General features: G+C 39.1%; 1 protein-coding gene across 1 annotated transcript in view; it reads left to right on the plus strand.

Moving 5' to 3' along the window:
- The window catches only part of OSBPL3 (oxysterol binding protein like 3), a 119939-nt gene extending 112726 nt beyond the window's left edge, over nt 1–7213 (plus strand). Inside the window, exons 20-22 of the mRNA XM_007945797.2 lie at nt 736–862; nt 3034–3156; nt 7117–7213. Of these exons, the coding sequence (XP_007943988.1) occupies nt 736–862; nt 3034–3156; nt 7117–7213 (347 nt within the window). The remainder of the gene's footprint in view (nt 1–735; nt 863–3033; nt 3157–7116) is intronic.
- The last annotated feature ends 5849 nt before the right edge of the window (nt 7214–13062 follow it).

The following is a 13062-nucleotide window of genomic DNA, read 5'->3' on the forward strand; positions in this document are numbered from 1 at the left end:
AACTCAAGACTAGTTACAAGAAGAATTTATGAATATTCAAAAAAAAAGATCTACAGAAAAGTTCAGAGAAAGCATTTGCATTTGTATGTGTGAAATAGCAAGAACTATTGTAGATTTTTCTTTTTTTGTCTACACTCAATTTACCCAATATTATTTTTAGCTAGAACTCAAGATAAGGCAATACTCTTAAAGGTTCTGAATTTTAATATATAAGATTTGGGAAGGAGGACAAGAGTTGTTGAAAAGGATAGGAATGAAAGAAGAGAATGCACATTTATTGACACCCTGCTATGGCTTCAGCACTGTTTTAGGTACTAGATAGAAAGAGTCTTGGGAGACTTTGACATCCCTCAAATGAGAAAATGGGTTCTGTAGAGAATCTTGTTACTCAGGAACAACTTACCAGGACGTTTTGAACATGCTTATTTTAATAAGTTGTTTTTATAGCATAAACGGTGTAAAATGAAAATTCACAGCATTATATAAGTTATATATATATGTCCCAGACAAAAGAGGGCTTATCCTTGCAGATAGAAAAAATTTACAGAAAAGAAAATTTATAAAGAAATATTCAGCACCTTTTGCTTAGCCAGAATATTTTCATAGAATTGGAACTGTTCAGAGCTGAGTGGAGAAGAAAAAATTATAGCTGGCTAGAGACAAAGAAAATGAAGAAATTAAATTGTAACAGAAATGAAATGCAAGTTAGGGATAAATGATTTCTTTTTCTTTTAGATCCTATGCCCAAAGGCTATGAGCAATATTATGGCTTCACACAGTTTGCCCTAGAATTAAATGAAATGGATCCATTGTCAAAGTCTTTATTACCACCTACTGACACTCGATTTAGACCAGACCAGAGGTAAGGATTTCTTTTAAGGTCTTTTTCTCCAAAAATGTAAAACTCTTTACAAAAACTCTTATCAACAGCCCTGGGGCAACAGAGGAGCCTGGCTGAGGTAGATGATGTCATCAGGTGTAGCTACAGAGAAGCTTTAAGCAATGGTGGCAGCGAAGAAATGGAGCCCAGCTTAGGTCTTTGTGTTGCGTGGCCTTTGTTCATGGTAGAGACCCATCTCACTGAAATATCAAAAGAGTGTTTAATTTTACTGCATATAATGAAGAACTTACCTTCTTACTATGTGTTTGAAAGAGTGAGGGGCACAGTACTCTCCCCATCCCCAAATCTGAATCACTTTGCAATACTGAGATCTAACATTGGTTACCACTGTCAACCACTTAGAGGGGCATCGGTGCAGGAGATCCTGGATAGAGTGGGAGAACAATGTGGAACAAAACTCAAAACCATGAAAAAAAAAAAAAGACCAAGTTTGCTGGTCTGATAGAGCCTGGTGAAACAAACCCCTGAGACTATGGCCCCTAGATACCCTTTAGGTCTGGAATTGAACTCACTCACTCCTGTGGCTTCCATCCAAACAATAGACAGGCATGTGGGGTGAATATTTACATGAGGTAGTTACACTCCTTGGAGTAATCAGTCATGGTAGAACGGAAGGGCAGTGTTTGCACAGGGAGACAGCTTGGGGGAAGGGGTGGGAATGCATGGAAGGGAAGGACACAGGGAAGAGGTAACTACAGGGAGGAAGTGGGAAGAGAGCTGTTATACTGTAGGGAATTGCAGTCAATATCATGAAACAAAATGTGTATGAACTGTTGTATAGCAAATGAATCTGCTCTGTAAACTTTCACCCAAGTTACAATAAACATTTTTTAAAAATTGCTATGGCACTCATAAAGGACAGTTCTATAATATACAAATTACAAATTCTCATACCCTTTAACTCAGCAGTACCACTTCTAGAAATTTCTGCTTCAGATATGCTTGTTGTTGTTGTTGTTGTTGTGTACCATTGAGTCGGACCCAACTTATAGAGACCCCTCCTTGGGTTTCCGAGGCAGTATCATTATGGAAGTAGATTGCCCCATCTTCCTTCCGAGGAGTGGCTGGTGGGTTTGAACCGCCAGCCTTCTGGTTAGCAGTCAAGTGCCTTAGCCATTATGCTACCAGGCTCCTACAGATATGCTTACTCATGTGCAAAATGGCAGATACACAAGGCCATTCATTGCAGCATTAATTGCAACATTAAAAAATTGGGAATGTTTGTCAATAGGGAATTATTTAAATTAGATCATTCACACAATAGAAAAGTCAGTTTAAAAAATTAAAGATGTCTATGTACTGATGGGAGCTCTGGTGGCATACTGCCTAAGGCATTTGACTGCTGACCAGAAGGCTGGTGGTTCAAACCCACCAGCCGCTTATCAGAAGGAAGGTTGGGCAATCTACTTTGGTAGTGATACTGCCTCAGAAACCCAAGGAGGGGTCCCTTTGAGTCAGATCTGACTTGACGGCAATTTTTTATTTAATGTACTGATAAGGAAAATTATAAGAAATATTGTTAAATTAAAAATTAAAAAAAATTAAGATATAGGCAGTATGTGTAACATGCTACCATTTATGTTTTAAACAGAAGGAGGTAAGGGTATATGTTAATGTTTGTTTATATATAGATAAAGAATTTCTAGAAGGATGCACAAGAAACTGGTAATAGTGGGTTACCTGATGTGGGAGGAGGGTAAAGATGAGTGGGATGGGGGGAAAAAAAAAGTGGAATTAGACAAAGAAATGAGAGAGAAACTACCCCAAATATATTTTCATAGATAAAATATTTTGAACCATGTGAATATATAACCAATTCAAAAAACGATACCTTTCCTAACTACCTCAAAATACTATTTTAAGGGTTTCTTATGTATGAGAAAGCATTTTGAGGAGCTCTGGTGGCATAGTGGATCAGGCTCAGCAGCAGTTCTGCAGGAGGATGATGGGGCAATTGACTTCTGCAAAGATTTATAGCCTCAGAAACCCAATGGGGGTTGCTGTGAGTTGGAATCAACTTGATGGCAGTGAGTTTGGTTTGGTTTGGAGTCTTTGATACATGCAAGTTTAGTTGCACTTACTGTGTTTTCTTGGAATTGATATGTGGGTTCATTTTCTCCTCAATGCTTCAGGTTTCTAGAAGAAGGTAACTTAGAAGAAGCTGAAATACAGAAGCAGAGGATTGAACAGCTACAGAGAGAAAGGCGGCGAGTGTTAGAAGAAAATAACTTGGAACACCAGCCTCGGTTTTTCAGGTGTGTGCCTGGACCATGTGGGTCGTTGGTTGATAGGTCCTGACCACACTTGGTGCTTCTGGTGTGAAGAGAGTGAACAGGACTGTCCCCTGCCTGGATGAGTGTGTTCTCAGTGTATTTCCTGCTTCAAAGTGGTAAAACTTCTCTCATCTCTTCTGGGAGCTGAATGTCTAAGAGCATTTGCCTTTGGGCTCACCTTCCCAGTGTTCTCCTTGGACTGGAATACTACCTTTTTTGATTCCCTTAGTCTTTCCCAGCTGCCCCACTGGCCTTAACCAGAGAGTGTGCAGAGGAGGTACTCAGTAAGTCGCTTGTGAAGGAAGCTAGGAGAGACTACCTGAACCTAGCCCCCAATTCCAAGCCAGCTTATTTTGTACACAATGACATAGATAATTAATTATCACACTACTGTTACCAAAATGTAAATTCCAAATAGTCTAATTCTTGAATTGCAGAAGTCTCATTATATAAGAACTTAGATTTGGAACATTTACTGTTATTTTAAAAATGACTTGCTAAGATGGTCTTGTTAAAAACAAAAAAAAACAGCCTTAAAGATTTAGAAGGTTCATCAGAGATCATTCTCCCTTTTTATTTTCCTTCATAAGAAAGGCAGGCCCAGGAATATAGGTGAATTTTGGTGAAGGACCCAGTAGAATGTTCCAGAATAGGGCCTGGCTCTCCTGACTATGAGGCAAAGGCTCTATACAGTTTTAGATTTTCATTTGTTTGTTTTTTAAAACTCAAATGGAAACAGGCACTTGTAGAAAAGCAGCAAGCCTCTGCCCCACCCCTTTCATCCCAGTCTTGCTTTTGGGGCAAGCAGTAGTTTTTTTAGGTTTGTTATTGTTTTGGCTTAGTGGGCAGCATCATCAATAGTCTATCATCATTAGTAATAAAATACATATTCCAAACAGCAAAATAGTAACAATTAATGTTTTATTTCAAAAATACTCTTTTCCATAGAGTTGTTGTAGACATTGTAAAATCCCTTCTGATAATTTCTATAAATTCAGGATACAAGCAGGTTGAAACTCAACTGGCCAGAGTCTCATCTCAAAATATTTATATCATCATTTAAACATTTGAAAAATAAGATAGCAAAACCAAACCAAACTCACTGGCACCAAGTTGATTCCACCTCATAGCGATTGCCATTGCATTTCCAAAGAGACTCATTTTCTCTTCTCATTTTTCTTCTGCAGAGCAGCTGGTAGATTCGAACCACAGACCTTTTGGTTAACAACCAAATGCCTTAATCACTATACCACCAGAGCTCCTTTTAAAAATAAATAAATAATATTGTTGTTGTTGTTATGTGCCATCGAGTCAGCCCTGACTCATAGCGACCCCTCCTTGGGTTTCCGAGGCAGTATCACTACGGAAGTAGGATTGCCCAACCTTCCTTCCGAGGAGTGGCTGATGGGTTTGAACCGCCAGCCTTCTGGTTAGCAGTCAAGTGCTTTAACCACTATGCTACCAGAGCTCCTAAATAAATAATATACACACCTTGAATTTTTTTTTTGACAAAGGCAAGAAGATAGATTAACAACAGATTGACCAGTTGATAGATACATACATGTACCCTTAAGCAGGTTGGTTCTTTTTTCTTTTTTTTCTTTCATAAATCAGCTAGTTTTATTTCTAGAAAAGGAAAATCTGCATTTAAAAAAGATGTTTATTACTGTATTTTTTAGGGTCCTTAAAAATTGTGAGTAATCAAGCGGTCTCAAGAACTAAGGAGACACATCAACTCAATCTAATGTGAAAGCGTTAAAATGACCTCACACATTTTTGGAGCACTATGGAAAATAATTAACGTTTACATGCAAACTATAAAATGTATGTAGGCTGTGATCCCAACCATATAAAAAGTATAACTGAGGTGGCAGTGATTCTTCCTTTGGATTATATAATTATCACAGTGTTGAAACACTGGAGAAAAACCAAGAGCTGTTCAGCAGTAGCAGTCCTGCTTGGGACTTGGGGACTTGGATGGATGCATTAACACTTACTGAGAAAGAGTGAAAACATCACTGGAGATTTCAAGTGGAGTCTACAGCTCAGGCAGAATAGAGCCTCTTTGCTATACAGTGGATTCCTCGGATGGTGCAAACAGTTAAGTGCTTGAGTACTACCTGAAAGGTTGGTGGTTCTAATCCACTCAACAGCACCTTGGAAGAAAGAGCTGGCAATATGCTTCTGAAAGGTCACAGCCTTGAAAATACCATGGAGCACAGTTCTTCTCTGCAACATACAGAGTCACCATGAGTTGAAATCTACTTAATGGCAAGTGGTTTGGTTTGACTGTATAGAAGAGTGTTTCGTATGCAGATTGGCTCATTTTAAATACATCCCTTTATTGTAATAGGTGAAAAAGTATGATAAAAGTCTATGCTCCTAAGAGTATGGGAAAACAGGTACTTTCCACTCTTGTTGTTAGAATGTGTTTATAAAAGATCCAGCAGTCCTACTTTTGGGAATTTTTATGTAACTTTACTCACATGCTCACAAACTAACATATGCTTTGTTTACAATAGCTTAAGTTTACAAGGAGCTCTGGTAGCATAGTGCCTAAGGCACTTGACTGCTAACCAGAAGACTGGCTGTTCAAACCCACCAGCCACTCCTCGGAAGGAAGATGGGGCAATCTACTGCTATAGTGATACTGCCTTGGAAACCCAAGGAGGGGTCGCTATGAATTGGGGCCGACTCGACGGCACATAACAACAACAAAGTTTACAAACAACCTAAATGTCTATCGGTAGAGTATTCGTTAACTAAATCATGTGGCCCATCCATGCACTAGAACATCATGCAACAGTTTAAAAAGAAAATGAAGAATCCCTTACTGCTGAGGTCACCATAAAGGGTCACATAGTAAATATTTTTGGCTTTACGGGCCACAAAGTCTAGGTAGCAGTGACTCAACACTACCATTAAGCTTGAAAACATCCACAGGGTTTCCAGTGGCTGATTGTCATTGATGTGTGCCAATAAAACATTATAAAAATAGGCACAAGGCTGGATTTAGCCCATGGGCCATAGTTTGCTGACCCCTGCCTTATTGTACTAATGGGAAAAGATTGCCAATATATATTATCATGTGAAAAAATCAAGGGGTTGAACACCCCTTATGCTACCATTGTGTTAAAAAGGTAAGAGAAGGGTAGAGTCTGTGTATACTCATGTGCATTAAATTTCTCTGAAAGAACAAAATTGATAACATCGTGGCCTCTGAAGAGAAGAACTGGGAGACTAACAAAGAAAGATAGAAAGAAAACTTTTACTATACACCATTTGTATGTTTTGGATTTTGATCTATATAATATATCATCTATTCAAAGAATATTGAACCAAGCCTATTCTCTCAGACTCTTACGGCTTCCGGTTCCCTTTTATGTTAACGTATCACTTCAAATGAACAACCTGGTTGATTTGTAGCTACATAGTCATAGCTAAGCCATGTTTTATATACAACAAACTCCTCCCCATTGTACCCTTACGCTTCTCGCAGAAGCAGCATGTTTCACAGTGTCTTGCATGGGTAGTATAAACAGTCCTGTCCTTGGCTGCTAACTGAAAGGTGGCAAATTTGAGTCTACCCAGAGGCACCTTGGAAGAAGGGCCTAGTGATGTACTTCTGAAAAATGAGTCGCTGAAATCTCTGTGGAGCGCAGTTCTACTGTGACACACGTGGGTTCACCACAAGTGAGCATGGATTCAGTGCAACTGTTCTGTTTGTTTTTTTATGTTTGAAAAGTTAAAGCTAGAAGTAACAAAAATGGTTTCCCGGCTTCCAGTTCCCTCACTCTCCTAATACTGGACTATCAGAGACATTGAATACATGTGAGAATGATGTCCTGAGGGAGGAGGGGATGAAGAGGGAGGGAGGAAAAGAAAGAAATTGAATACATGAGAATATTTTCAGGAGTCTTCAAAAGATTGTTTGTTTGACAGGAAATCCAGTGATGACTCTTGGGTGAGCAATGGCACCTACTTGGAACTTAGAAAAGATCTTGGTTTTTCCAAACTGGACCATCCTGTCTTGTGGTGAAAAAGGAAAGAAGAAGAAAGATACATCAGTGTACTTCTCTCGTTTTTGCTTTCTGAGGCAGCACAAACCTGTGTCTGTATATTTAAAAGGTATTATCTAGAATGATCAATTGTGCTTATCGTTGTAAGTATTTAAGTATATATTTTCTTCAGTGGATTTCTTTACAATTTCAAATGTTACCATGATTGTTTATATGAATGTAGAGCACCTTGATATTTCTTTTTATATATGAACTAATTTAATAAAAATGAAAGATTGAATGTTAACATGTGGGTTAAAAAAGAAGCTTTAACACTAATTTTCCAAAGGTTAGGGAAAATTCAAACTAACATTATGCCTTACGGAATTATGTTGGAGGAAAAAAAAATATATAGCAATCTCTCCCAGGTGCATTAAGAAATCAGAAAAACACTCGGGGTTACTCACCCATGCATAAGCTACCCAAGTTTAATTTGGTAGCTCCAAGATCTTTTTGCCTCAGACAGCTCTTGAATTGCTCATACAGAACAATTCCGCTGGTGCTGGAATCTGAAGAATCCTTCTATTTGCATTTTGTGGTTAAGGGATGGTATAGGATTAATGGAACGCACGTTTTTATAGAAAGTTTTATAGTACCTTCTGAAAGAGGACACAGTTGTGCTCATAGATCTATTGCCTTATGTGCAAAATTGTACCCTGTTGCCCCGTTAATTAAATGCCATAACGGCATCCCAGAGAGGCAATGGGAAAATTCTCTTTAGTGAGAGCTGAATCCTTGACAAGCTAAGAAACTGTTTCCTGCTTCCCACCCTCCTCTGCTCCCTTCCCATTAAGCCACAGCTCTGTTGAGTGTGGAATGTCCCAGTTTAATGTAAAACCTACAGAGCATTCCACACCTCAGTTTGGCTTTCTAAAAAGTTAGTGAAATAACTAATTGTGTTAAAGAACTGTACATGTCTTTCTTACATACTGTTTTGGTATTTTCTACCTCTTACTAAGCACCATATTTTAGATCTTGTATACAAAGTTTAACCATCTGCCTTATAGACAAATGTAGAGTTGATGTTCTTCCTTTGTATTGTTTCTGTGCTGATAAAGCCCTCAATGTCTTCTTACTCTTTCCTACACGTATCCATGTCACTCTTTTGTGAGTTTTGCAGCAGTCTCAAATAATAGAGATTAAAACTACTGAAAGGGGAAATCTTGTCTTTCTAAATGTGTTCTTTCAAGTAACAATAATATAATTTGTGCAATAGTTGAACTGTATTATCAGTTCAGTTCCAGATTGCATTAAAACCAAAGCCTAGTTTTTAAGCCTTCTGCTCTAATGTCAATAACAATCCTATGGAATATAAAGTATAATGATATGGTTAGAAGATTTCCTCAGAAAAAAATTATTTTTAGATACATAAAGAATCTCAGAGCATGTGGGATGCTGTGAATGAAGAGTAAACTAAATAGCAGAAAAAGAATGCATGACTTTTAATGTCACCCCACATAACCAATTGGACAGTATCACATTTTCAGAATGGAGAGTTATTTAAAGTAGATCAGAAGCCTTTTAGAATTTGCAAGTGGGTGACTGGCATTTTTAAACAGTAAATGACTGATTAAATATTGGATTCACTTGTTCCATTTTATCTAGAGATCAGGATGAACACAATGTGCATACCATTTCCATTCTAAGCAGTCGAATGACACAGTCTCATTCTTTGTCATATTCTTTGTTCTTTTCTTTTAAAGCATCCATCCAAATTCTGCTCACAGACATGAGGAAGCTGGCTGGAGATTTAAGGGTACTCAAGGGGAAAATAAATCTAGTTTTCACAATGTGAGGGCAGATGTAGAATTTTAGTAAGATTGGCTGTTAAATAGGCCTGCTCCAGGGGCTGGCTCAAAAAAGAAAACAACAACAAAACCTACAGCCTGATTGGATATAACTTTGTCCTGTGGTACTTGGAAATTCTTTAATTGTGCCCCCATGCTATTATTTCAATTACTCTAATGCTTTATTTTCAATCAGATAACTAGACCAATTATCACCTCTGTAGTCTTTCTAGATAAGATGGCAGTGGCGTTTTGAATTAGTATAGGATCCAGAACTATATGCAGATCTAAAAGCATCTATAAAGGGCTTTTCTGACATTTAAACAGCTTGGTGATGTATCCTGCTATTATGTTCTCGAAACTACCTTGAGAGAGAAATGGCTTTTTTTCTACACACCCCCTTCTGTCCCTATTGTCAATAGCACTTTTCCACCTATTTTATATCACAAGGGAATTTTCTATTTTTATGGTGAAAAAAACAACAGAAACATGGCACTGGTTGGGAAGAACTAAGATAGAATTTAATTTTTGGGGCTCACAATTAAATAATGCCAATCGCTGCACCATTTGAGATACATGTTTTAAAACCTCCATTTTTTTCCTGATTATTTCTACCCAAATTAATAGTGAGCTACACAGATATACTGGGAAAGGGATTTTTTTGCAGCCAACAATGTGGTACTTCAGATGTTCCTGTTCTGCTCAGTACTTTCCAAACTGCAGGAAAGCCATAGAGAAACAAGTCACCAGGCTCCAGTGTAGCAACTGGGGCAGATCAGTTCCCTCCCAGGCTCCAAAGCTGCGAAGTTGGCTCTGGTTCATGGTAACCTCATGTGTCGGCATAGAACAGTGCTCCATTGGATTTTCATTGGCCAATTTTTCTTCAAAAGTGGATTACCAAGCCTTTCTTCCAAGGCACCTCTGGGTAGACTTGAACCTGTAACTTTTTCACTCGTAGCCAAGTCCATAACCATTGTACCAGCCAGGGACTCCAAAGCACCCTAAGACTGGTCATTTTCCTGAGTCAGATATGTTCTTAGGTCTCAGGGCTGCCTCGTCAGGCAGTTCATCCCTCGGAAGCCTGGCTGGTTCAAGTACTGACAAAACAGATGGAGTTCATTTTAGGACAGCAGCCCAGTTACCCATCAAGTATCCAGAATGCTTGACAGCCCCACTGTCTTCATATGCTTCCTGTGGGACTCTCTGGAGGAGAAAAAAGTAGATAAAAACTGATTATATTTTTAATGTTTATTTCATTTGGACTGCTGCTTTTCTCATATTCTTCTTTGAATTAGTTCCAACAAATCACTGGCTTGGGCTTCAAACATTATCCTTCATCTGTGTTTTCCAGATTTTTGGTGAGTAGTCTTATTCTACCATTAAATATGTCAAGCCTAAGAGAAAAATAGTTAAGTCTTAGTTTGGCTGTTGAGCCTTGAGGTAGGCCTCCTACATATGTTGTTGTTGTTGTTGTTGTTGTTGTTGTCAGGTGCCGTCAAGTCGGCTCCAACTCAGAGAGACCCTATGTACAACAGAAGGCAACACTGCCTGGTCATGCACCATCTTCACAAACCCTGCTCTACCATAAATTATGCCTTTCAGCTGTCATAGAATTTCCTCAGACTTTAGTCATTAGTAGGAGCAATACGAAGTCATTCTTATAATCTTAGAAAGGATGGTTCCAATGTATTGGCATCATTTATTTGAATGTCTTTAATTTTGATACTGACATCTCCATAAATCTATTTTTGCTACAAGATGATGGCTATTTTCATGTGCTTGATTTTCCTCAGCATTGTATTTCTCTGTTCCTTGTGTTAGTGTTTCTTTTTCTGCATTGGAAATAGGTATCACATGAGTATCTGCAAATGACGGCAGCCTAGAATGTGAACCATTTTCAGAGACTTTGGTTTGCGGAAATCAGAAGTTGCTACTTGATTTTACTCCTCTGGTACCCCTCAGAGGCTACTGTCTTTTTTAATGGATATTTGTAAATCTTCCATTTAACTGTTTGTAAAATTCTTTTCTGTTTCAATCCCACCTTTACACCCATACTCTTATGCCTCCCCCAAAAAATGTTACTGATTTGTTTCTCCCCTCATGTAGCTAGTTGGCTGTGAATAAATAACATGGAAAAAGGCCACCTTTGTCTTTATCTTTCAAGGTTAATGGGTATATGTGGCTCCTAAGAGGGGACAGAATGGGGAGACCCTTGCCTAAACCTCCAAAGAAGAACACACCAGGCCACCTAAAGTGATGAGGGTTGAAGATAAGATACTTTGAGCATTTCTGAAGCACTCCAGACAGGCCCCTCCTCCTCCCTCTAGCCCAGCGTGCTGTGGAAATACCATCATTCGTGTTCTAACATGAAGAAGGAAAACGCTACTCACACCATTTAATGGCCCTTTTTCTACCCTGTCATGTAGGGTTTCTGTGAGTTGGAACCTACTTAACAGCATACAACAAGAAGAATGACTTAATTGTCTCTCCTACCTAAGTAAGGAGCCCTGGTAGTGCAGTGGTCATAAACACTTGACTGCTAACTAAAAGGTCAGTGGTTAGAACCCTCCAGTAGCTCTGCTGGAGAAAGATGTAGCAGTCTGCTTCCATAAAAATGTACAGCCTTAGAAACTCTATATGGCAGTTCTACTCTGTCCTATAAGGTCTCTTTGAGTCAGAATTACCCAGATTCAATGGGTATACCTAAGAAGTGTCCTTGGAAATGCCAAAGATACTTTTACTCACTGCTGTCGAGTTGGATCCAACTCATAGTGACAGTATCACTACAGAAGTAGACTGCCTAATCTTCCTTCCAAGGAGTGGCTGGTGGGTTTGAACCACGAGACTTCTGGTTAGCAGTCAAGAGCTAGTCAAGAGCCTTAGGCACTCACTATGCCATCCCACACACAGCTGTCGAGTCGTATCCTACTCATGGCTACCCCTCCTTGGGTTTCCGAGGTGGTGTCACTACAAAAGTAGATTGCCCAACCTTCCTTCCAGGAGTGACGGTGGGTTTGAACCACCAGCCTTCTGGTTAGCAGTCAAATGCTTTAGGCACTATGCTACTGTGCCATCAGAGCTCCTCAAAAATATTTTAGTCTTCACTAATGTTCCATTCTGCTAACCAGAAGGCTGGCTATTCAAATCCACCAGCCACTCCTCGGAAGGAAGGTTGGGCAATCTACTTCCATAGTGATACTGCCTTAGCAACGCAAGGAGGGATCGCTCTGAGTCAGGTCTGACTCGACGGCACATAACAACAACAACAGTGTTCCAGTGGGAGCTCTGGTGGCCTAGTGCCTAAGGCATTTGACTGCTACCCAGAAGGCTGGTGGTTCAAACTCACCAGCCACTCCTCGGAAGGAAGATTGGGCAGTCTGCCTCCATGGAGATACTGCCTTGGAAACCCAAGGAGGAGTTGCTATAATTTGGGATCGACTTGATGGCAGTGAGTTTGGTTTTTTTTGACTCAGTTGATAAATTTATGTTACACAGTGTGCTTGATCATGGAGTTACACACATAAAGTCACATCTCTGTACCCTTAAAATCACTAAAACAGACAACCAGAAACAGTGCATAAACCTTGATTGGATCCTGGTTTAAAAGGAAAAAAAGCTATAAAAGGCATTTTGAGCACAATTGGTGAAATTTGCATATGAACATAGTATTAGATGATAGGAAATTATTGCTAGTTTTCTTAAATGGTAATAGCCTGTTGGACTAAATCAAATCAGCCATTCAAAGAATGTTGGAATAATTTTCCAGCATTATTCAAATAATGTGTTGTGGGTATAAAAGGAAATGTTAAAAGGCAGTCTCAGAACACTTTAATATGTCAGCTATCATTGGAATAGGTATAACACATTCTAAGGTATAGACTTTGAGGAGGCAATAAAATTTTCCAGGCCATGTTATTTTCTTGTCATATTAATCAACTATCATCATGAGTAAGTTAATTGTTGTTGTTGTTGTTGTTTGCCGTCGAGTCGGCCCCGACTCATAGCGACCCCTCCTTGGGTTTCCGAGGCAGTATCACTACGGA

The sequence above is a fragment of the Orycteropus afer genome, unplaced genomic scaffold, assembly GCF_000298275.1.
Source record: "Orycteropus afer afer isolate SDZICR_OR568_19922 unplaced genomic scaffold, OryAfe1.0 scaffold00008, whole genome shotgun sequence".
NCBI classification, from domain to species: Eukaryota; Metazoa; Chordata; class Mammalia; order Tubulidentata; family Orycteropodidae; genus Orycteropus; species Orycteropus afer.